This window comes from Anabrus simplex, chromosome 13 (assembly GCF_040414725.1).
Source record: "Anabrus simplex isolate iqAnaSimp1 chromosome 13, ASM4041472v1, whole genome shotgun sequence".
NCBI classification, from domain to species: Eukaryota; Metazoa; Arthropoda; class Insecta; order Orthoptera; family Tettigoniidae; genus Anabrus; species Anabrus simplex.
The window spans coordinates 70369484-70396189 of record NC_090277.1 but is presented as its reverse complement, the minus strand read 5'-3'; the positions used below and the strand labels follow the sequence as shown (position 1 = coordinate 70396189).

General features: G+C 39.0%; 1 protein-coding gene across 2 annotated transcripts in view; it reads left to right on the top strand.

The window, feature by feature from the left end:
• LOC136884939 (regulator of G-protein signaling 7) overlaps positions 1-26706 on the top strand; it is a 276905-nt gene that overhangs the window by 222605 nt on the left and 27594 nt on the right. For both annotated transcript variants that reach the window (XM_067157264.2, XM_067157265.2), the window contains exons 10-13: positions 696-769; positions 846-975; positions 7797-8018; positions 14670-14915. In XM_067157264.2, coding sequence (XP_067013365.2) covers positions 696-769; positions 846-975; positions 7797-8018; positions 14670-14915 — 672 coding nt within the window. The remainder of the gene's footprint in view (positions 1-695; positions 770-845; positions 976-7796; positions 8019-14669; positions 14916-26706) is intronic.

The following is a 26706-nucleotide window of genomic DNA, read 5'->3' as shown; positions in this document are numbered from 1 at the left end:
TGGATCCCACGATTGCCGGTTCAAATCTAGCAGAGATGGTACAGTCCTTATGTACAAAGTCTGATTTTTGCCTCAGGAAGTTGTGGTTTCAGATCCCACTGGTAGTCGGTTGCCCATTAAATATTCATTTGTAACATTTTCACCCATGTCATTGGGGTTTTCCTATTCTCCTGGAATTTGGGGATCTTCTTTGCTGGTCTGGTTTTTCTCTGCTTCTCTTAACTTCTGTGGTAAAATTGATTTTCCTCCTCCTCTCACCTCACATTCTAACATAGGCTTTCTACTCATTGTGATTACCCTCTTTCCATTGTTCCATTTCATTTGTACCAGCTACTATTGTCGCTGTTTTCATGCTTGTTATGTCCAGGTAACGAATGGCATATATAGAGTCGACTTAGCTTTCACTCCTCGAAATTAGGTTTGGTTCACTGAGGCTGTTTTATCATGAGCGTTGTCTGTCCTTACTGACCACACTTGCCTATCATTGTTTTTATCCTTTTGTGTGTTTATATTCCTCTTCCTAGGTCCTATTTTGAGTAGTCCATGACTAGATAAACCATTATGTCTTTGTGTTGGAGTAATCCCTCTTGAAGATAAAATATGTATAATGCTAAATGTATCTGTTCAGTACTTAATTTCTCCTCTCAGATCATTTATCATTCCATAATATTTGGATGTTGTTTTTTTCCTATCAGGGTTGAAGTTCCTACGGAGAAACGAATAAAGAGATGGGCCCTGTCAATAGAAGAACTTGTCAAGGATCCCACAGGTGTGTATTCTCACAATCATTGTTACCACTGCTGCAACCATCCTGAGTCTAACAAACTTGTCTCTGGTGCATGCAGGACTACAGGAATTCACTACATACCTGAGGAAGGAATACAGCCACGAGAACATTCGCTTCTGGATGGCAGTCAACGACCTGAGACGGAGTTCCCAGTCACAGATACACCACAAAGTCAGTGAAATATTTGAGTGAGTACTAAATCACTTTCAGATACAAATGTACTGGCACATGAACTGATTTTCAAAAGATCAAGAGAGGATCTAAGATAATTATAGAAAAAAAGAATTTAATGCTGGTTTAATAGGCACTCTCTTTCTATGCTTCTTGTAGCAGGTTTGATTCCTGTAATGGATAGGTGTGCTTAGATGCGACAGAGCCAGTTTCATTGTCATTTCATTTAACCCTCATGGGGCCAATTGGTAATGGCATGTGGCCTCCAAGGCCAACGTATGATGCACGCACGCAGACCCCGAGCCACCGGAATTGGCCAATGAAGGTTAAAATCCCCAACCAGGCCGGGATTCAGACCTAGGGCCCCCTGGAACGTAACCATTTCGCCTGGGAGCCGGACTCGGGTTTTCGTCCCGAGGTAATACAGCTCCTTTCAGCCACATGTCCAACGGAAACTGAGTTGCATGTATGATTTTCGCCACATACCAGCCTTTCCTAAATTTCTGGCAGTACCAGGAATTGCACCCAGGCCAGCTAATAGTGCTAACCGTTATGCTGCAGAGGCGGACATCATTGTTGTGTCCCAATAAGACTCGGCAACACGTATCGATTTATTAAGTCGATATGCAGTTGTGATACAGATATAATCTCTGATAACTTTCAGAAAATAAATGTTTATACATAACATCTGAACCAAAAGGAAATACAATCAATAACTATCTTGATATTTACAATATGTACATAAAACTTGGGAAGATTATGTAGAGAAATTTTAAGTCCATGTTGACATTAATCTGCTGTATGATAAGAGTTTAAGTTCCTTCCTACTAACTTCACACAAATAAGACAAAGTCTTTAGAGGTATGAAAGAGTCTCTGATAACGTCCTAGCAAGGTCCTAGGAAGGTCCCTACATCCCACGGTGCCCATATTGGTCACTGGATACTCGGACTTCATGGTTTACCCGCTGGTGCTGGTTTGGTTTCACTCGGCGAGAGGTTGTCTTTATGTACAGCTGCAGCGGTGACGTAGCCGCTTACTCAGGAGCTGAGCTGTCGTCGGCTGGATCAGGCGATATTCAAACTGGCACCACAACGATCATTAATGGCTGCACAGGCCACAAGTGGTTGCTCTAGCTAAAAGGACCAGCTGGTAATATTTTGTTGATGGAATGAAACTGAAACATGCTTTGAAATAGTTTTCCTATTTGTAATATCTTTTTTCATTTCCTGCAAGAGCAGAAAGGGATCTTTTCTCAACATTTTGGAAGGCAATCGTATTGATATTTTAGTTGCAACGGAGAGCTAAAATAAGCTTTGCCTTTTCACCGTTCTTTAATAAACCTGGTTCAAAAAGGGTTACTTAATCCTCTCATACAAGCATTTTCCTTTCAAAGCAAAAAATAATTTTCAAGTTTTTAATCATCGAGATTTACAAATAGATGAAAATGTAAGGGCCTCATGTAAGGTCTCTAAATTTTTTTAGAAAATAGTGGTAATATATTGTGTGCATGATAAATATACAGGGCGATTTTTATAAGCCAGCTGGTTTTCAAAATAACCCCTTTTCTGTCTGGTAGCAGATTGAATGGTTTTAGAAGGAATAGGGTAAGAACAGATCTAATATTTTCCATAAGGATGATCATGGAGGAGCACTGGGAAAAAGGAAAGATGTCATCTTCATTTTCCTAGATACTGAGAAGGCTTATGACAGTCTACAGAAACAAAAAATCTGGAAATGTCTTGAGAACAGATCTATACCATGTGCTTTAATTAATAAAGTCAAAATGCCAGAGTGGTGTCCAGATAGGCAATGGTTTGAGACTAGGTAGGCTGTACAACACGGCAGCACAATACTGCCACTTTTATTCACCAGTGCAGTGGATGAAATAATGAAAAGAGTTAAGAGACTCAGCAACTTTCGCAGATGACGTGATATGGGGTGATAATGAGGCCGAAGTACAACATAAGCTGAAAGACTGGTCTCAATATAAGCAAACAGTAGTGTTGAGAGGATCACTCTAGGTCGATCAAAGTTGGAACAAGTACATCAGTTCCGTTATCTTGGAAGTGTGGTAACAACAGAAATCACTAGTAGAGTACAGAATGTCTTCTTGTGAGAAAACTTCTTTGGGATGAGCAACTTCCATTAAGATAAAAATTAGTACTCTAGAGGAGGTTTTTTGTACAGTTATCGCGTACAGTTTAGAAACCTGTATCCAAACCAACAGAAATATCACCAAACAACAAGCAGTGGAAATGAAGTTCTTAAGAACTATGATTCAGAAAATGAGGAGGGACAAAATAAGATACGGCATCTTGTCGAAGTGAAACCAGTCTCGAAAGAACAGCTGGAGTGTGGTAAAGAAGAGAGCTGGTTATGGAAGTAGTAAATGGAGAGCGCTGGAGCTGGTTCAAGATGAAGAAGCAGGAGACATTTCAAACGTGACGGAGGAATCTGCAACTGGGCAACAGCCCTAAACTGATTGATTGTGTGAAGGAGAAAAGGTGATTGAAACATTAGTATAGGATTTTAAGAACAAATTTCTATAGTGGAATTTTGATTCTACGTTTTTGGAGGGACCACGGATAAAAAAACATACAACCTGGGAAAATGGAAAATCCGAAAATTAATGGAAACCATAAACAATTTGATTAAACACAGAAATTAAATATGTATAATTATAATCTTATAAACACTCTTAAACCAAACAAAACCACAGCCCTAATAGGCCTTCGCCTACCAAGCAACCGCTGCTCATCTCGAAGGCCTGCATGTTACGAGGTGACACCTGATCAGTGTGATGAATCCTCTCGGCTGTAATTCCTGGCTCTCTAGACTGGGGTCGGCATCTCACCATTAGATAGCTCCTCAATGAAAGTTAATCACATAGGGTGAGTGGACCTGGAAACAGACATCATATCCGGGTAAAATTGCCTGACCTGGCCGGGATTCGAACCTGGGCCCTCCGGGTGAGAGACAAGCAAATTAGACTACAGGCTTCACACATCAATTACCTGTACGCAAGTTAAAATTCTCTATATTTTACATTCAGTTTTACCAGGGAACCTTCGTCAGTTACTCGTGAATACTTTTTTCAGTTCAGCAACTTTGATCAGCCAAACTCTTCTAAAAATCTAATAACGCCAAGCCAAACAACAATCTGCCACAAGTAGTTTTTAATTCTCTAATCTAATAAAGCACATTAGATACAAAATCACCCAACATGGTGGCTTAAACCCTTCTTTTTTAAACCTTCCATTGTAATTTGGTCACCGGTATAGTGTTCGTCAGTTTCTGGAAATCTGGTATCGCATAAATTAGGCCTACATTGACTTTTAAAGGTTATGTTGAAATAGAGAAATGGTTTTGAATGTAACTATCAATTCTCAAAAGTTCTCGAATGCATTAACTTCGACTCTGCCCGTCACTAATCACAATCAAATTGGAAAGAGAGAAAATATCATCAAAACTTCAGAAATTATGGTTATTTGTGACGAGCTTAGCTGGAGAGCGCGTTCACTGCACAAGTTAGTACTAGTGGGAAATGATACAAACTTTTTTAAATACAACGTTGTGCAAATAAAACTACTGCGTTTTTTATGACATTTTAACACAAAAACATAAAATTCCCAGACTTATATTAGGACTAAAACAGTAGTATGCAATCCAAAGACCTCCCATGCCTTTATGATGTAAAAGGTGCAACATCTGTTCTGGTTTTGAAAACATAATTGTATACAATAATATTAAAATACTAGATTTGTGTTAAGAAGGATCAGTTTTGATTCTTGCCTGAAAGCCCAGTGACTTTACAGTGGCCTGAGGGAAGTGCCGAAAATTTGTTCGGTGATGTAGTCAAAAAAAGAATTTAAAAATAAACATATAACCCTGGACATAACGTCGAAGTTTTACAAATATGAACATTTGATGAAACTCGCTCCATCTTCAAGTTGAGCTGTCAAAATGCTATCTCCTTTCAGTCGTTGTAGCCACTCTCTGCTTTATGATTTCCGAGGATTCTCTAAACGGTACCACCTGAATGCGATGCTAAGATGTAAGTTCACTGCCAGTCACTTTTCCAGTACAATACTTGCTCTAATTATCGCAATGATGGGACGTTTACGCCAAGATCCATAGGTAGGCTGAAGCCTTCCTTTCGTGAGATACAGTTTCTTGAAAAATGCTTTATCGAGGATTTACCGTTGATGGGATTGAAATTTCAGGACGGTTGATCTGGGAGATAGTTTCTTCGAGGAATGGATAATGCAGGATTTTTTACAACGTGATTTAATTAGAATGCTCGCGGGACCGGGTAATCTGAACGAATAATCTGGGAAAATGTAGTTTCCGGGAATGGATAATAGAGGTTCCACTGTACCGTGTTCTATCATGTACGTTAAGCACTCTAAACAAATGATAGGATTTCTACAGCATGACGAGGGGATGAAATTAAGCGAGCTGTTGAGCAAAGTTGTGTCAAAAGAAAAAGACAGAGTTCCAATTTTAGGCAAGTTGCTTCATTTTGCGCCAGTGTTATCTGGAGCAAGTGTTTCTTGTGAGAGAGGATTTAGTTTAATGAACCTAGTAAAGAACAGTTTCAGGTCATTAGTGAGAGCCTTAATAATGTAATGTTTATTAACATGAAAATCTCATCATTAGAGAATTTTGTTCCATTCATAACAATGGAAAATTGGTATTTTAGTGTTCAGACTACTTGAAATGTTCAAGGACATAAAACACACAAATCATATGGTACCGTTTGCAACTTCATGTATATTGCCTTCATGTGCTGGCTGGGCTGTAATCTTTAAGGGATAACTGGTGCACTAAGGTAAGCTTGTACCATGACGAATATAAGAACCAAGTGTGATGACTCAACTGTTATAGCGTGGTAGTTTGTGGACCCGCCACTGGGAGCACTGCAAACGTCTGTGTCCAACACGTGCTTCAATAGACCAGCAAACCATGTGTTGGAAAGTGCGAGAGATGTTATTGTGTGAGATATTTCAAGTCAACAAGTTTAATTTCCTTTGCTTTCAGTTCCTAAACTCACTTCATTGTGTGTTGAGCACTTAAAACACGTGTGTTATGAGGCCTGATCAAAGTAATAGTTCAACATGCCGTACTGTTTTGTGCTTGGCTGTAAGTCAGGCTATGGTAGAGTAGTTATGGTATAAAATTCTTTTCACCACCGAAGGATAGAAATAAATTTGAAAAATGGGCCAGAGCTATTCCACGAAAGGAATAGTAGAATTTGTCAAGTTCATTTCTCTGATGATTTGATAGTAAAATCTGATAACTTTATAGTGAATGGTGAAAAAGTGGTTCTGCCTCGTGAGAGATGGAAATTACGTCCAGGAGCAGTGTCTCACATTTTCCCTAATTTGCCGAAATACCTTTCAAGTGAGATAAAGTTCCGTGAAACTCCCAACAGGAAAAACATTTTTTGACACCACTAGGAGAAGAAGAAAGAAGATTGAAGACGGAAGTGTAGCAGCAAGTGGAGAATTAAAAGGTCAGTCTAATGTTGATCAAAATTTGGGTTATTCTAGTGTGCTTTCTGATGCCGAAAATACAATATTATCGCTCAAAAGGCGCCTGAAAAATGCTAATCGAAATTTAATTCGAGCTAGGTCCAGTCTAAACTCAGCAAAATTGAGAATTAATTTATTGGAGAAGCAGGTTAGAAATACACAGTTCGAAACTCTTCGATTGAGAAATGTTTAGTGTACCATTTGGCTGGGTACGTTGTAAAGCACTCTTCTAAATTTATTAAGTGTTCGCCCTGTGCCCATTCTCTACGTGAGAATAATCAAACTACATTCTCAGTTCTCTCCGAAATAAAAGATTACGCTTCAAGCAATAATGAAGTGTTTTTGACACGCCCTTCGAAAAGTATATGTGACATTATTTTCCAGGCTGAGAAAGTATTTAGTGAAAAACTGAACTCAAAATCAATGTGGAGCGAAATATTCTTTGATTGTATTGATTCTATAGACAAAATTTCAGTTGATCCTTCAGGTGCTGGCTGTTGTCTTCGACATGTTATGGATATAATCCCCAGTCTTGTTTATCATTATCTGAAGTGCCGATTTTTCTTCAGAGTGAAGGAAATCCGGCGAGATTTACAATCTCGAACATCCGCCAAATCTTCACGCAAGCTTTCGAAAATCTAGTAACCAACAAACTGAGATGGTAAGTAGAGTATTACCTTTAAATAGTTCATGGGTGTTTTTTTGATATGCTGGGATTTGTGTTATTTATGTATATATACACTCGAGTAACTTGTGCTTTTCGCAACATGTGATGAAAGTCGTAGCTCTTATTTCCGTGTATGATATTTTTCCATTGTTCTCTGCCGTGGTATTTTAATTGTAATCTCCCATTTTTCTTAATATAAAAGACAGTGTATATACTTATCAGTTACGGAGTAATACGTTTCCTGTGTCACCATTCCTAAGACCAGCTGATAGGTATTGTGGAGCTACCAAACTCTAGCGCTGCCTGGCGGGGCACGCCTGAACTTGATGAGTCATCACACTTGGTTCTTATATTCGTCATGCTTGTACTTTTTATATCAGCAACAATAATTTTAGGCCAAAACATGTAGGCGCATACATCACACAGTATTAATATTACTGTGGTGCCTGGTTTTCTGAAGTGGTGCCTAGGTCAGAAGAAAATTTTTCGAGCCCTGACTAGGAACATGTTTTTTAAAGTTTTGTTACAGTTTGATAAGAAAACAGTGACAATATCATAGAACAATAGATTTATGCATTGTCAATTTGTACCCAAGAACCCAGTTTAACAACACATGTCATTCCCACTTGTTGCAGTGAGTTCTTGGCTCCTGGTGCGCCCTGCGAGATCAACATCGATGGGAAGACCATGGAGCGAGTGCAAATGGAACTCCGTAATCCAAGCAGGTTCACCTTCGACTCGGCTGCAGAACACGTATATATGTTACTACTCAAGAAGGACTGTTACCCACGCTTCATCCGCTCGGAACAGTATAAGGTTCTGCTTGCAGCTGGGATACAGCCTTTACAAAAGAAGAGGTAACTAGCTATTATTTAAGCTGTTTATTTGATTTTGTGTCGTTGGCACCATGTTAAACTTGCCGAACGTGAAATTCCCTACTGTTGAGGAGAGGAGAAGAAGAACCAGTTTCAGTGTGTTACTATAAATATGCCCTTCTCAGCAAGTCTTCAATTCTTTTGAGCTAACATTTTAAGTGGTCAACATTACAACTGCCATAGTAGCTTTAGTTTATTCTAGACGTGTACACCTATAAACGCCCCTGAAGCGCTCTCACTGCAGCAATTGTACTGCACGTGAAAGGTTGACATTTTATCCGTGTTAAACATTTTATTATGGTATAAATTGCGTAGTTTAAGAAAGACATATTGACAGGTATGAAAACTTCCATAATGAATTATTGAATTAGAAATAGTAAAAAAGATAGAACATTCTGTCGGTGTTCAGATCTAGTGGTTACATCGTCAAACTTGGGGGACTTTGTCAAGAAACAGAAACGGTTTTTGCTGAAATTAGCATGAAGAATCATCATACCAGTCCCGTCACAGCTGAAGTATTCTAGGCTATTAGCACGGTTCCCTTTCTTGATGGCAATCAAAACAGAACACCAAAATGTACCAACACTTCTAAGTATGACAGCACTTTGTAATCACTGTCGTTGTATTCCTTCTAAGTCACTGTGGTCATATTAAGGATATCGTATACACTTCTAAGTATGATGTCACTTAGTAATCACTGGCCTGATGTGGTCATATTTAGGATATTGTATGCGGATAGTTTTTCAGTTATGTAAATATTGGTGTACTTTACATTGTCATCAATTAAGTTGGGTGTCATTATTTGAAAGAAAAACAATCAGTGGGTGTATGAGCTCGTCGAGAGAGTCCCTTTGAGTCCAGAAAAATCTTCACTGTGTTTTTTCTCCTTAAAAGAACCTAGATCAGAACCTTGCATAAACTGCTGCTGTTAAAAATAAATGAATCGGTCATTTTTAAAAGGGCAAAAGTTAAGAAAAGTAAATTTGTGGGAAATTGAAAAAAACCTACTTCAGGGGGAACCTACCCATAAAGATACCATTTTGAAAGTATAATTTGTTAGGTTTAGTGAATATGTAATTGCCTACTGAACATAATACACAATAGTAGTTTTATAGGTTTCAATTATGGAAAATACTGCCGTTTTTAAAAAGGAGCAGGATGAAATTGGTCCCTTTAAGGACAGGGACAAACTTAACAATAATACAACATTCTATTACACTGGAAGTTTTTCTGAATCACATACAAAGAGAAAAATGTTGATGAAACCAAAAATATTGTTTACATTATAAAATAACACATTAACTAATTCACTACCTTTCAATCACTATCTACACCATTATTCTCAGTAAGCCAGTTGAAAATTTCCTCATAAAATTCTATATGTTCATGTGGAATATACTGCTTCATCTTTTTCAAGTCTTGCATTTTGTTAACTGCAATTGGCACTTTTCCTGAAGGATATGTTTTTTTTTTTTTTTGCTAGTTGCTTTACGTTGCACCGACACAGATAAGTCTTATGGCGACGATGGGACAGGAAAGGGCTAGGAGTGGGAAGGAAGCAGCCGTGGCCTTAATTAAGGTATAGCCCCAGCATTTGCCTGGTGTGAAAATGGGAAACCACGGAAAACCATTTTCAGGGCTGCCGACAGTGGGGTTCAAACCTACTATTTCCCGAATACTGGATACTGGCCGCACTTAAGCGACTGCAGCTATCGAGCTCGGTGAAGGATATGCTAGTGCTGATGGTGAAGGGACAGGTCCTCTCCTAGATGCCAAAAAGAATGTGTGTTTTATTAAGCCATTAATTCCTTCGATATATCCAACTCTATTGTGTGAGTACACAAGGTGGAACAGGGTACTGATTACAAAATTTATTCTTTCAGTTCTAGGCTTGCTCCTTGTTTCTTCAGAAACTGCTGTTTTCTTGTAATAATTTGCCCACCAATTCTTGAAGTCCAGTATTTGGGATGCTTCAGTTTCTGTTACTGTGAAATTGCCTACTTAACAGTACTTTGTACAATGTGCTCCATAATCTGATGGATTGTGATAATTCTGTCATATCGACGAAGCCTTCTTGAGATGATTCCAAAATCTCTGTCACAGGGCATAAAACTGTGCCCTCGCACAGGATAGTATTGCTGAATTTTTTTTGGAAACAGCCAGAATCTGTCGGTGATAGTAAAAATCTGCAGAGTGGCTGGTTCTTGTTCTGTCCAGCACAGTTATCATTGAACAGTCTAAGCTCTGTGATGTTTTTGGGCACTGATTTTGGGTGGTGAAACAAAAAGGAACATACTTCGTTAGGACCCTTTTTACCTTTTTCTTTGTGGTAAACATAATATGAACTGGTTCCTTTTCTTGTATCATGAATGCAGTAAACATTCACTGTAAGTTTTCTTAAATAAAATAGTTCCTGAACTGACACTTTTGCCAGACTAATGTTCTGCATGTAATCAAATGACAATGCCAATACATCCAGCTCCTTTTTTGCTCCATCTGATGCCTCATGCTTCAGAGCAGAATAAAATTTTTTACTTCAACATTGATGTACCGTCAACTCTGCAACAACCGCTTTGCGTTTTGCTACATCATTAAGATATGGCAATCTAAGTTTCAATTTGAGCTCTTCACAGGTACAGCACGTATGTACCTGAGGTCGCCCAAATCGCTAATTGAAGAATTTTTTTTTAGAAATTCCAGTAAAAATCAAAACTTACTTTACATTCTGGATGCTTCTCTAGGAACAATGTCCACATTGTTTTCACATCTAATTCTGCACTAAGGTAATGCGACTTTTCAGAAGTGTAATGGCTTTCCTTTAAGGAGAATGACTGAATATGCCCCCGTACTGCATCATGAATAGATGAGTAAAAACTATGTGTAATTCCCCTACCTCTCTTGTCTTCTGGGGTTTTACCAGACTGCTTAAGCAGCCTTATTCTGCGAACTCGTTTTTCACTAATATCAAAAACTGAGAGGAAACCTTTCATGCAAACCTCTTGACGAAGTAAACCGACCAGTTCATGATACAAAAAAGTAGCAGTAAGTAGTCTCAGAGGGTTATCCTGTTTTCTTGGTTGCCTCTGCTTGACCTCTCCGACATCTGTTAGGTCTTGAAGAAATATATCTTGCTCGTTCTTAGTAGGAATATTGTGAAAATATCTAAGCAGTTTCCTTCTCCAGTGACCTCCAAACATTTCTTCTTACATCTTCAAAAATAAATAAAATTGCTTTCTGAATAAGAAACGGATTATGTTATTTTGAGGTAATGTGTGTGGTAGCTCAATAGATTATATCATTTATTTGTATTATTCATGATATGTAATGCATAACGGGACTGACATAGACGGTTCATGCTTGCTTACCTGCGAGAGAATTCAGGTTTTTTAGCCTCAGTTGACTTGCCTCTGTGCTACTCCCTTCAGACGGGCTGCTTTTATCTTGTTACTTTTGTACCGGGAAGGATCTCTTCCTCTCTTCCTCTTTCTAGTTTCATCTTCAGTATCACCTTCTACACTGCTATCATCTGACATTTTACAGGTAATTAAGTCTTTAATTTGCACAATAATAATATATTAGTAGATTTCATTCCACAAGGCAGCAACAACCAAGGTTGTTTTCCGCCCGCTCTGGTGCTCTTCATCTGTTTCCATGTCAACTATCCATTTTTTAAAACGGCATACGTCAGCGATATCCGCCCGTTTAAAAACAATTACGTATTTCATTCTTCCCTTACCAACTAACCAGGAACATTACAGACGCCCTTTTAAGCACGAACGATAGGCCTACCTCTGTACTATCTAAAACTCTACAAACATGAAAATGCTAAAAACCCTGACTTACGTCCTTTTAAAAAAGATCGATTCATATGTAAATGAAGCATAACAAGACAGTGGACTGCCTGGGCCTCATAGACAATATGGCAGTACATAGCATGACGTTCCTTACAGGGTGCACAACTTTCTTGCTGCTATTACAAATTCAGTGCAATAGTGAATCGACTCTACGTTACTGTCAAAGATGGATTTAAGCTATGCAGATACTGAACATTCTGAAGAAGCAGAATATGAACCACTCAGTTATCAATAATCATATTAACATGAACAGAATGAAAGTAAAATGTCATTACATGTATATCAGTATACTCTGAACGTTATAGCTGTTAAATTTACGTTCTGGCCGATTTTGGCTCTATTTGCTGGTTGTGCTCAGGAACATAGACATCCAGCCAATCCCAAGCTGCCATTCATATCCATTTATATTGGTTGATTGCAATCTGAAAACCTAGTTGCCAACTGTATTGTATACATTCTCCACGTGGTTAAGCTACCTCACTTGGAATTTATGGTATTCAGTACGGTTTACGATCTTTTGCATTTTATTCAGTAATTTGTGGTTTTCATACTGTTATATTTAGTCTTTATCTTCAGTATAGTACAGTATAGCAGAGTTTACAGTTTAGTTTTTTATACGTTTAATAGTTCAGTGCGGGTGTGGTTTTATTTACATCTGTGTGTTGGTTAGTGTACAGTTCATCAGTGTATACCATGTCTCAGTGCAGTTTGAGAAAGACAAGCGGCAAGAATGTGACTCTGAGATCACCGGAGTGTTCCCTCTGTAGGCCATAACCTCCTTGTTGTGTCACCATAAGCAGAGAGTAATTTGTTATGTCTTTTATTCTTAATAATGTACAAACGAAGTCGGAAAAGTTCCAGGACTGAGGTCGTAAAAGATAGAAAAGTTGCACTTACCATGTAATGATCTTAGCTCCTGTCGAAGTAGTTCCCTTGGCTATCTGTACACAATTGCCGTTGTTTCTGGAGGTCTTGGAAGCAAGCAGGGTAATTGTAAGCTCATTTGTCACAGCCCGTTGGATGTCTGCGATATCTTGAAGAAGCTTTCCTTTCAGTCGCAATTTCACTCGCGGAAACAAGAAAAATCGCAAGGCCAGGCGAGTATGACGGATGTGGGATGACAGTGACAGAATGTCTGGCCAGATCCTCAGTAACAGATAAAGCAGAGTGAGGTCTTGCGTTGTCGTGTGACTGCCACAAATCAGGACTAATGCTAGACTTGTTTTGTTTCAAGAATTTGCAGGGTTTTATTATAGTTATTAATGCAACTAGAGTTTAACTTTACACTCCACAGAAAAGTGTACATAGAACAGTTTGGTTTTATTCATTTGCTAGTCGCAAACATTTCAAGACTTTGATGTAGGTAAAGAGTTTGGTTCACTGTTTCACCTGGTGGAACGTACTCAGGGTAAACTTACCCTTTACTGTCAAAGAATGCGATCAACATTTTCTTTGTTCTCGAAGGTTGACGTTTGGCATTTTTCGAGGCTGGTGATTCAGGACTCCGCCATTCTGCACTTGGATGCTTCGTGTGGGGGTCATACTGGTAACACCAACTTTCATCCCCAGCAGTAATCTTTGTTGGAAATGTGGCATCACGTCTGGATCTATCCAGCAGTTCTGCAGAAATTCTTCGTCTTTCCTCTTTCTGGTTGTCTGTTAAGGTGTGCGGGACAACTTTTGCATTCAGTTGCCACATCCTTATGATACACATCACAATTTAAATGAAGCTCTTCTTATATCGCACGCACATTTACACGATGGTCTTCTTGCAATAACTGCCTTAACACGCTCCACATTTGCATAGGAATGTGCTGTAGATGGGCGACCAGTTCTGGGATCGTCTTGCACTGAATCTCTGCCTTTCTGAAACCTTTTGTGCCACTCGAACACACGACTTCTTGACAGTACATCACCTCCATATGCTGGTGTAATCATTGTCCACGTTTCACTAGGGGTTTTCCCGAGCTTAACGCAAAACTTAATGTTCACTCTTTGTTCACAATCAGTGTCCATTGTCCTGCCACCTAGTGCTTGTGCATGGAAACGTGGCCGAGGCCATCTCAGAACGTACACATACCGGGTAACGTAAAATCAACATTTGTTCCTTTGTTCGCATTGCAACCTCAGAAATACAACACTTGTTCCAGAACTTTTCTGACAAAGGGTGTATTCTCGTTTTAATGTCGGATGTTGTTTCGTGTGCATCTTTTAAGTTTTTATACATTTGTTTTCACTCATGACTCATTACCTTTTCTGAGTACAGTATTACATATTATGAGGGATGTGTGTTGTGGTCTATTGCATCAACTGTTCTCGCTGGCAACAGAGGTAAGGTGATGCTCACATGTTTTACGAACTGTCAGTTGAGAAGTAAAGCCATGCGGAACATAGACTTGTTCATTTTAAGTAGGTTGTAAAAGTTAGATTAGGAAGCAAAACTAATGCTAGACTTGTTTTGTTTCAAGAATTTGCAGGGTTTTAATATAGTTATTAATGGAATTAGAGTTTAACTTTACACTCCATATAATGCCCAGTAGAAAAGGTTTTCTTATTTGTTCTCTCATGTTTATCACATCTTTTAATATTCTCCTCTCATCTTTAGAAATGGAAGATAATAGTTTTCATTGTACCTGGGGATACGAGACATGAAATGCCATCGTGTCTGAAAAAATCATATCTAGTGTTCCCATATCCCTTTTGGATAGTTTTTAGTAGTACGTTTTTTCCTTGCCCTCTGCAGAAATGTCTTAACAAGGTTTTACAATTTCTTTTTCAGATTCTTTGGTTTTGGTGGGCCAGCCAAGAAAAAGACTTCTACTTGTACGGTACCCAACACGGCAGGACTGTTGCAACAAGTCCAACAGCAGCAACCCCAGGTGTCCAGCAGTATGGGTCGCCGCAGAGGTAGCGATCGCAGTCTGTCAGGGTCGGTACACGAGCTGGCCATCTCGGGAGTGCGAGAAGTGGCAAGCCGAGTCGCTCACTCCCACAGCCAGTCCAACCTCAGTGACATTCCTTACAGGTAACCTCTTAACTTAACATGCCATCTGACAGACCCCAGATATCAATTGTTAACCCGCTCGACTCGTTTGACGTGACGTTCACACGCCGTGCCGAGTTGTATGTACTAGCCCCGGCAAGGATTTCCATTTTGTGAACTTCTATGAATGTGGCTTGTTTACAGCTCTCCTTCCAAGAACTTGTACCGTAATTTACTGCCCAATTGTAGCCGGTGAACATTTCATCAGGTGTCAGTCGGTCTCCTAGCCATGGCTCCGTGCATAGTAAAGGCAATGCTATTGCTGGGTCAATTGAAAGTGTTTCAGACAGTGATGGTGATTATGATAATACAGAAGAAGAGATTTTACGTAAAAATGACAGTTCATCTGATAGGAATGACTAAAGCCCCGCATGTACAGGGGTGTCAGGAGAACTGAGAGACAGATAATTCCCTGTCCGAGTTGTCTGTATTTTTGGAGTTTATAGACCCATTGTTTTCCTAGATTGCACGAGAAACAAATATAATTTTATGTGATGTTCAGTGATCCAGGTTCCTTTCAATGTTTCGGTAGATATCGAGATATCTAGGTGTGATATTAATATTGCACTATGGAATAAATATCGGACCTGCATGGAAAAAGACGGTGACAAGTGGTTAAACACTAATGAGGATGAAATTAAGGCCTACTTTGCCCTCAGCATTCTGATATCCCAGGTTCGTTAGGCTCGCATCCAATTATGTTGGAGCAAAAATAAATGTATTGAGACCCCAAAAATTGCTAAGTGCCTCTACATATATCCATTCCTGCCAACTTTTACGGTTTGTCCATAAAATTTACGGAAATTGCAGCCTTTTACGGTTTTACGGATGGACAGTGTCATTTTTCGACTTTGCAGGCAATGTAATTGTAACCGCCCCACTTCCGTACAATCGATTGTTTGCATGGGTCGAAGGCAAGTCCACTATAGTCGATAACTCATTCCTTGATATGATTGGTACTTTTAACCATGTGATGTTTGTGTCATCATTGGAATTGAATTTAAAGCCGGGATAACAGTTCTTCCATGTGAATCTTAGGTGTCGACAGGCTCTGTTCCACAAATTCTTTGTTTTGCTCCGTTTGCTTGTTGTGATTTAACCCATATTCTTTGACCACATGAATATTTTTCTTTATTCATGAAGTTGACGTTCCTTGAATGTTTTGGCCCTTTAAGGTTACGACATATTTTAATGAAGTGTTCGAGTTTTTGTGTTAGAACTTTGTGCTTCGCAGTTTCCTGTATTGCTTGGACTAATTACATTCATTCCATGTGTGTGTGTTTTTTACCATGTGCATATTCTTTGTTCACAAGGTTGGCATAGTGTTTATTTAATGGTTCAAGACTGCGTGTGCTTTGACATGCTTTAATGAAGTGTTTGACTGCCTTGAGTGTTTATGTTGTAATTTTATGTGACGTTCAGTGATCCAGGTTCCTTTCGATGTTTCGGTAGATATCGAGACATTTGTTCTCGGACATTTTCATACGCTATATTCCTTGTAGGATTCATGAATAAATCTAACAAGAAACAGTACTTCCAGACATTTAAAGAATCATATTCTGTTGATATTCCATGCATACTAAAATCAAGAAAGGGAAAAGGTATCTAGGTGTGATATTAATATTGCACAGGGTGGAAGAAACAATTTAAGTAATCATGTGAACTGCAGGAAACAGTGGTAAGAATAATGTTTTGTAAAGTTATATTAAATCAAAGGAAGATAACAAGAAAATCAACACCTTTTTTTGCCAAGTCTGGAAATGTTGACAGTGACATAATTAGGGTCGAGTGTCTGCTTCCTTTTTCGTGGAACACAATGCGCCCTTAAGTGTGGCTGATCATGCTGGTGCTTTATTTAAGAATATGTTTCCCACATCAGAAGTTGCAAGGAAATATAGCTGTAGTCGTACGAAAACAAAATGCATTGTAAATAAAATGGCAAAAATACACCATCTGAAGTTGTTAAATGCCTTCAGAATGGACCAGTTTCTTTGGCAGTGGATGGAAGCCATGATACGTGTAGCAGCAGCAATTGATGAGCGCTTGCACAAAATAATAATATTAATACAATGAAATAAATGGAAGGAAAATAACCGTGGAATAAAAACAAATATTTAATGCCATGTTTGCATTGCAATAACTTTTAAACTTACAGGTCTAACAACGACAACTATGGAAGGATTGTGGAACGCGAAGGGAACCCTAATGAGGTCATAAGGTCATAAGGTGGGAGAGAGAAACAGACGGCGATCACCCTTGAGCTCAAATGTATTAATAAAAGGTACAAAATCAAATAAACCAAAACAAAGACATGGCCAATGACAAACACATTCAAAATAAAGGTATTTAAATCAATTTTAAACCACAAACTTTAACATAGTAAGGCCAGAGTGCCAAGTCTCCCGATTTGAGTGGGAGACTCCCGATTTTTCATCGTTCTTCCCGATCTCCCGATTTTCAGAGCAATATCCGTAATTTTCGTATTATTTTAAACTCCCGCGGATTTCCTCGTTCTATCAATGTATGGCTGAGTCAAGACCAACTACAATATCTCAGACCTTAACCGACCTATCGAAACTGTCCATAATGGCGGCTGCTGGAGTGCTAGCATGCGTTTGTTTTGATTTGTGAAAATCGTGTTTTTACCAAATATTTACGGAAATTTGAATATTATTAATCGTACATTATATTTATTTATAGTCTTAAGAAGGTTATAGATCATCTTCCAGTGCCGTAAGAAGTTGTTTGTTCTCAAAGGGGTATTTATTCCAACAATATCGGTAGTGATTAAGTTAATGTTCATTCTCGTGTTGTTCTCTGAAAGTATTTTCTTCATTTTTAGTTACCTATGCAATATGTTTATAGTTTAATGTGTCGTGTGCCTGGATGTAAGGAAGAGTTTCAGTGTTCCCGTTTCCAAAAGACCTAGTATTAACGCAAAATTGGGTTAAGAGCATTCGTGAGGAAAACTTCGAACCGAATCATAGGCCTAATAATGTTCTGTGCATTAATCATTTTATCATTTTTGAAATCAAATGTATTGTTAGGGAAGACATTATATACCCATAGAAGGTGGTGATCTAATTCGAGTGCCGCGCAAACTTCCGAAGTTTAAACTAATGATGCCCTATCAGCCAACGTACCTTACTACAAAGAAAATCCCGTAGAAGTTCTCGTGTTGTGCCTTAATATTTGTTTTGGCCAAAATGTCAGAAAAGAAATATGATGCAGTGTTTAAAAATGCTTATAGGGAAGAGTTTCCGTGTTTGAGTGAATCTAGAAAGGGACCAACGTTCACATTCTGTACTATATGTAGGTGTGAATTTTTAGTTGCACATGGCGGGAAATGCGATATACTCAAGCTTATGCAAACGAAAAAATATAAGGAGAGTGTCCAGTGTGTAGAAAGAAACCAGAAACTGAACTTTTCATGTAAAAACCAAGATGTAAATCCTGTGACGAATGCGGAGGCGTTATTTAGGTCATTTATAGTAGAACATAACCTGCCTGTAAATTGTGCCGATCACGCCGGACCTTTGTTTCGCAAAATGTTTCCTGATTCTGAAATCGCTAAACGATATGGGTGTGCTAGAACGAAAGCAGCGGCTATCATTACAGAAATGTGCATGGAAGAAAGGGCGAAAATTGTATCACATTTGCAGGTGAATGCATTTTCTGTTGCTACTGATGGTAGCAATAAAAGCGACTTGAAGATATATCCCATTGTTGTAACATTTTTAGGCCTGAACTCAATGAAATTCAGAGTTGTCTACTCTCTGTGCCTAATTTAGAAGGGGATGCTACTGGAGCTAACATTGCCAATCTTTTGCTCTCAACTTTTCGGGAATTCTGCATTCCATTAAAAAAACTGCCTAGCTCTTGGTGCTGATAATGCTCCAGTAATGGTAGGATTAAAGAATGGTGTGGCAGAATGTTTGAAGCGGGAAAATAGTAACATAATCATCGTAGGCTGCTCTTGTCACCTAATTAATCTTGCTGCCGAGAAGGGTGCGGCGTGCTTGCCCGTAAATGTAGATGAAAGTGTAATTGATATATTTTATTATCTGGAAAGGAGTGCAAAGAGGAAAGAAAAGTTCAGAGAATTTCAGACTTACACAACACTGAGATCAGGAAAATTCTGAAGCATGTGCCTACTCGATGGTTATCACTAAGAAGGTGTTTAGATAGGATTTTGCTTCAGTGGGACCCTTTGGTTACATTATTCAGGGGCGAAATTGTGAATAAGAATTCTCAGATGGGAACTTTGAAGACTTACAAAATTCCTAAGCATAGTTTAAGTGCAGATGTGTCTTGTTTGTCTGAAAACGTTAAAGAATGTCATAACATTTCACCTCACTCCTCAGTTAAAAGGAAAACCCAGTCATCAGTTTCACTAAAAAAAAAAAAAAAATGAAACTACTGATCACACTAAGAGCCATGCTTTGTCACGTGAAGAACGACTTTTCATGTTCCTTTCATCAAATTTACATAAATCCTTTTGCCTTTTTCTGTCAAATTTTATGGATATCTTTGAGAATCCAAATGTAGCTCTTCAGCCAAGTATGCCGCACATCCACTTATTGAGGTCAGTTTTGGAGAAACTATTGAAGAATGTGATGGCAAGGTTTGTGAAACCAGACGTTATTAAAAGATCCTCCTCTCTCCTTGATGTAGATTATCATACTCCAGCAAATCAAAAGGATGATTGTGATTTGATGATAGGGAACTCTGTGTTTGTTTTAGTGAACACCTTGAAGTCTGAGGAAAAGTGCATATTCTTTAAGTCTGTTAGAAAGGCATTTCTCTTCATCGTGTGACTACATGGTACACAAATTTCCATTCAAAGATGAATTTTTAATTAATGCAGAAGTTGCAAATATTTCTGCTATAAGTAAGGCATAATTTTCTAGCCTTAGAGTTTTCATTAACAAGTGTCCGAACATTTTGACTAGTGAAACGGAACATTTGGATAAATAAACTGATATTCTGCACTCCCAGTTCTGTAACTTTCAGCTCGAAGAAACAGACCTGGCAAAAGGAAGAATTGATGCTCAATGGGCATTGGTAGGTCATGAAATCAGCTGATGGTGTACTTAAATATGACAGACACTCTAAGGTGATGCTTACTATTTTATCAATTCCACATAGCAATGCAGAATGTGAAAGGATTTTTAGCAGAGTCACAAAGACAAAAACACAGTTCAGATCCTTGCTGTCTGAACAAACTTTGGAGAAACTTTTAACCTTGAAATCAGTTCAGCAAGGCAAGTGCTTTGAGCAAAAATTTAGTTCCGAGTTTCTGAAGAGGGCTAAGTCAGCTACTGGTGTGTTGAACAACAATTAGTCGTAATGTGATCGCCAAGTTGAAGGATGAGAAGTCACATGTTTCTACAGTTCAGGTATGTCCAGTATTTAGTATTCACATGTAAATGATGAAAGAAATATATAAGGGCAAATAGAATTGTTCATGTATTGAATTATAATATATTTGTACATGTTCTGCCATCAGTGATGTGTCGCGATTCGCTGCGAAATTTCTCCTGATTTTTCACTTTTGAAAGTTGGCATGTCTGTAAGGCGAACATTAGGTTACACAATTCTGGACAAGAAAAGAGAGTTGCCAATAACAAGATACTGTGACTATCTGTCGAAAGCACAGTCATTCATAAAAGCGAAATTGGTGAATGCGGGAATCTAGAGGAAACTCCGACACTCCTCCTAAGTTACGTTAAATGAGGATATGCTGAAACACAAGAATGAATTTACATTAAATAAAAGGCAACAACATAGTGCTTACTGTAAGAGGCTGGAGTTCCCAGAGGGGAACAGACCCTGAGTGCGTGCGCTCGCTAGGTCGGTCAGATGGAAAAGATGCAGGCAAAGCTTAGCTCTCACGAGGAGCCCGAAACAGGAAATCGTACGATTACAAAGCAACCAATGAAAACACGGAATTTTCCTAGATTTACATATTCACCTATGGGAAAGATCATTATTCCGACCAATAAAAATACATTTCCTTATATGGGCAAGTTCAAGCAAGTTGGATTTATGAAACACAGCAATTTCACAATCGAAAATTTACATGTGCAGTATAGGCTGCCTCAAAAATAAAGACCCTTTTAAATTTTTCAAACACATTTCAAAATTACAATTTACAATTTAGTTCAGTAATTCTTCTTCTTCATACCTATGAATTACAATAATTAAAAAAAAAAAAACTTTCAATATAAGCTCTTCAGTCTTCAAATGTTCTCTTTTGTTTTCATAAACAGCAGTTTTATATAAAATTTGAAAATGATGACTAGGACAAAATTAAATAACGACAAGGATTTCCTTGGCTTCGTTGATCTCTGCACCGTAAGAGGCTGGAGTTCCCAGAAGGGAACAGACCCTGAGTGCGTGCGCTCGCTAGGTCGGTCAGATGGAAAAGATGCAGGCAAAGCTTAGCTCTCACGAGGAGCCCGAAACAGGAAATCGTACGATTACAAAGCAACCAATGAAAACACAGAATTGGTCACAATACGAATGCAAAGTTGTATCCTATTATTGTTACATTCTATGATATTCTGGGGGAAAAAGTAGTGAGCACTGTGCTATCCATACCAGCGTTAGACAGGAACTCAACAGGGTGAAACATAGTAACCTGATGTTTTCACAGCTGAATTCTCATAACATACCAATTGAAAACTGTGTGGCTTTATGCTCTGACAGTGTTCCTGTTATGATAGAACACAAAAATTGAGTTTCAGCTGTTCTGAAGGAAATTCAACCGGGTATTGCCATCATGGGTTGCATTTGCCACCTGATTAATCTAGCAGCTGAAAAAGGTGCTGGAAGATTACCACTTATAGTGGATGAGATCCTTGTTGGTATATTTTATTTCTTAGAGAAGACAGTCAAAGTTCATAACTTGCTCAATAAAGAGGCAAAGAAAATTCCGCAAGCATCTATGTACTAGGTGGTCATCTTTTGGGCAGATGTTTGGATAGAATACTGGACCAGTGGGATCTGCTTCTTTCTTTCTTCAAGGAAGAAGTAATGTTATGTACCCAAAACATTTCCACAAGCTTGACATCTTTCAGAATACCTAAAGTTAAACAAAATGGATTCAGAGAGTATCAGAAAGAGAATTCTTGATCCTGCTACAACACATGCCCCTAAAAGAATAGCATATTCTTCCAAATGTTACCAACCCTTCTTAAAATGTAAGACTTTTACTGCAACACGTGAGGAAAAATTGTTTATGTTGCTGTCGTCAAACTTGACCAAGGCCTTTTGCACTTTCCTTCATGTGACTATTCCTGTATTTGACAAATTCAATGTTGCCCTTCAGACTTCTTCCCCACAAGTTCACTTTTTATTAGAACTTCTCGTGGATTTGCTAAAGCAGTTGTTCACCAAGTTTCTTAAGCCCAAAATTGTTAAAAGCTCCTCATTACTTTAAGTTGTGTACAATGTGATTCAAAATCAAAGAAATGATGATGAGTTGGTTATTGGCATTCAGACTTCGAACATAGTGAATGATCTCCAGGATACAGATAAATCCCTTTTCTTTTCATCAGTGAGAAACTCCTTTTGTACTTTCTGTGACTACATCATGAACAAGTTTCCATTCAAGGATGATGTGTTAAAGCATACTCAAGTTGCCAGGTTAGACAAAATTGAAGATGCGTAGTTTTCTTCCATTCGTTTTTTCTTGGAAGAGTCTCCTATCATGTTATGCAAGGAAGAGAATGAAACTTACAGATGAGGTGGTGAATGAGCTTCAGAAGCAGTTCACAGCTCTTCAGGTAGATGACACTTTGGCTGCAAATCAAGATGCTGCAAGTGATTGCAGTTGGGCACAAATATCAAGAATTCATAGAGCCAATGGACCTCTTAAGTATAACTGAATTTGTAGAGTAATGTTCTCTGTTCTCACCTTAGCCCATAGCAATGCAGAATGTGAACGTGTTTTCAGCCTTGTCCAATGAATCTCTGTAGTCTATTTCTCTTTTGAAGACCAAGAGTTCTGGTCCTTGTTATGACAAAACATTTTCTCAAGACATTTTGCAGGAAGATAAAAAGGCCACAACTATGACTTTAAAGTCGAACTAGCATGTTGATTTGCTGTGTGTATTATATCATCCCTGTTCTGCCAAAATGGCGAATGTGACAATGCTCTTCCTATCCATTATTTCCCTTAAGACTGGTCATGCCTTCCAGCCACATATTGATATGCGGTCCATCAGAACAATTTTCATTGAGTTCATTTTCCTATGCGAGTGTATAAAGGAAAATGAACCTTAAATACATTACACTCTAGGAGTGGGTAAATGTCATGCAAACATACATTCCTTCAGTATGGTACAGTAAGGTTCATTTTCCTTTACACACTCGCATAGGAAAATGAACTCGATGAAACTTGTTCTGATGGACCGCATATCAATATGTGGCTGGAAGGCATGACCAATCTTAAGGGAAATAATGGATAGGAAGAGCATTGTCACATTCGCCGTTTTGGCAGAACAGGGACAATATTATTTCTTGCCTGTGTTATGTTAAACAAGTTTTATTGTGTGAAGCCTTTTTCAATTATCGCATATCTGCGTAATTTATCAAGGAAGTCCTGTTATGTCTGCTCCAAACCAATGTTCACCATGCCTGCTGCTGTTTAACATGGATTTCTTCTTGATATGTTTATCTACAAATCATTGGCTTATGATGCAAGTAGATATGATTTAATTGAAATATCCTGTTTAAAGCATGAATTATTGTATTTTGTAGCCCAGAAGTATCAATTTTTTGTCAAGCTGGGGTATAATACCAATATAATGGTCCGTAATTGGACATTATAAATTTTCCAGCTAACTCATTCTTGGTTGCCGGGGTATGTCGAAAATAGTTAGATTTTTTTGTCGCATGTGAGTTTTATTGATGGCCCTTTTTAAAAGTTGGCAGGTATATATATCCGAATATTTTGAAATTTACCGCACAAAATCTTCATCCTGGCGTCATTGTTGATTGAATAGAATTATTTTTGATGCGTGACGGACAACTGTGCATGAAAATTCTGGCTGTTGTTTATTTCATAACGATGCACAGTAGTTGTAAGTACGTAAACTTGTGTCCTCATCCTGAGGTGGTGCAGCTCTTTTCAGGCACACCCCCAATGGAGGTGAGCTGCATGTACATACGAGCCCTCCTGCCATTCTTAAATTTCTGGCAGTACCGGGAATTGAACCCGGGCCTCCGAGGACGGCAGCTGATATCATTAACCGTTACGCTACAGAGGCGGACACAGTAGTTGTGGCTTACTTGCATTGAGGGTGATTTTAAATGTGTTTTCTAAGCTAGCGTGTGGGACCATTAAACTGGAGGCGATTGGATTAACCTTGGAGTGACTGCATGGCATACTTCGTACACACATAAGGAATAATTGCTTTCAGTTACCAAGGTTAATATTTATGAACTAAATTACTTTTTAATTAATCAATAATAAAATAAATTCACATTATATCTCTCAGTTGCCGCAGCTGATGGCTGGTGCTAGGCTACTCGCAGTTCACTTCCGGATGTACACACTTTCATTGCAATATTAAATGACATACTTGACATGTGGTGTTTGTAAGCTTTCTATCTCATTATATTAGACACGTTTGGAAAATTACTAACTGGTTTGATAGAAGGCAGTTCAGGTATTCTAGTGAGGCTCAACTTGTAGGTTTCCAGCAAGATGTAACAGATATTTGAGATTCAGGAGATCAAATAGACTCTATCACTGTTGACCTATTCAAGGCGGTTGATAGGGTAGATCATGGGAGATTACTGACAAAAATGAGGGCTATTGGGTCAGACAAAAGCGTGGTTCAATGGGTGGCTACATTTCTAGAAAATAGAACGCAGAGAATTAGAGTAGGTGAGGCTTCATCTGATACTGTAAAGCACACAGGGCAGCATTATTGGACTTTTATATTTTCTTATATACAGGGTGAACAAAAAATGCTGCACGTGGAGGTCGACGTGTGGTTTCTCGTTGAAATTCACGACAAAATTTATCTTGCAAACCTAGTCCCACCAATAGGTTTAATAGAAATGTGAGTTAAGAAACGAGGCTCTGGCAATGCTGTAACGGCATGCAGCGTGGCCAAGCACAGATTGCATGAACTCGGCGCTCTGCCGGAGCTGACTCATTAGCTCAGTGAGACGAGGTAATGCCATAAATGCCGGTTGTGCGGATGCGCCGATGTTCGAGTCACGTTTGCGCCAATTTTTTTCAGTTAATGTATTGAATTGTATCCAATGTACACCTCCACTAAGCAATACACTATGTTCTGCCTTACCATTACAGTTACCTTTACTTAAACATTCAGTTATAACATGAACTTCTTACAGATGTAAACGACCACTTTGTTTAGTCCATGGCACAAATAAAGCCAATATGTAGAACATAATTGTCTCTATCCAATGCAGTACAAGGAAACACAATACAGTACAGTAGGTAGGCTACACTGGATTGCCCATTATGCTACGTACGATAATTCCATAGTGTACGTGTGACGTCCAGTCTTATCTTCACAGAGCCGGTACGTACACTTGCGAGCAATGTTCAATTCACAGCAGATGTTCAAAGCGACCACCTTGCATTTGCAAACACTTCGCCACTCGCTGGAACATACTTTTCTGGACCCCATGCAACACACCTGCATCCACCTATGCCGATGCAGCATGCACGCAAGCTATCAGGTCTTGTGCATCCATGGGTGGAGTACTATAAACATATTCCTTTAGAGTCCCCACAAATAAAAATCTAGTGGATTAAGATCTGGGAAATGTGGAGGCCAGAACATTGGACCTCCACAACCAATCCATTTCTCTGGAAACGCTTCATTTAACCAGTTACGCACACTCATTCCAAAGTGTGGCGGTGCACCATCACGCTGAAACCATAGCTGTCCCCAAACACAAGTGGAACATTTTCTAAAGCGTCAGGCAAAGTAGTGCCCAGAAACATACAATAGTGGGGAACATCAACTTGTCCGGCAATAGGTAAGGGCCTAAAAGCACTCCTCCCACGATTCCAGCCCACAGGTTTATGCCAAAGCGTGCCTGAAAGCCACGTTCACGGGTGACATGTGGGTTATGGTCAGACCAATAATGGCTGTTGTGATGGTTGAAAATATCTTCCCAAGTGAAGCTACATTCATCACTCCATATCACATTCTTTATAAAATGTCTGTTATCTTCAACTTGTTGCAAAAGCCATTCACAAAACTGTACTCATTGAATGCGGTCTTCTGGCCGCTGGTGTTGAGTTAACCTGTAATGATATGGATGCAGTTTTTTGTCGTGCAACACGTCAACAACCAGTGTTTGAGATACTGGAACTGCCTTGCAATATCACTGGTACTTTGCAGAGGTGATTGGTGAATGGCTTCGAGAATGTCGTCCTCTGTTTGTGGAGTACGTCCAGTCCTTGGATGACCTCTGTCCACTACTTGTGGTCGAAGATTACCGGTTTCCCGCACGCGTTGCTCAAGGCGATGAAAACATTCCTATCGGGATGGCGCCTTTGAGGGTACCGTGCTGCATACTCAGAAGCAGCAGCAGAAGCTTGGTTATTGGACGCACCCAACACTAAAAGCATATCGACGTATTTGCCGTTTGTGTACTCCATCAGGAAGCCGGCCTACATGCACTTGACAGGACCTGTTATGGTTGTGCACTGTGTGGTTAGTCAACTCATGCATTTAGTTGAATGGATCACACTGTCATGTGTTCGACTAGTGTCATG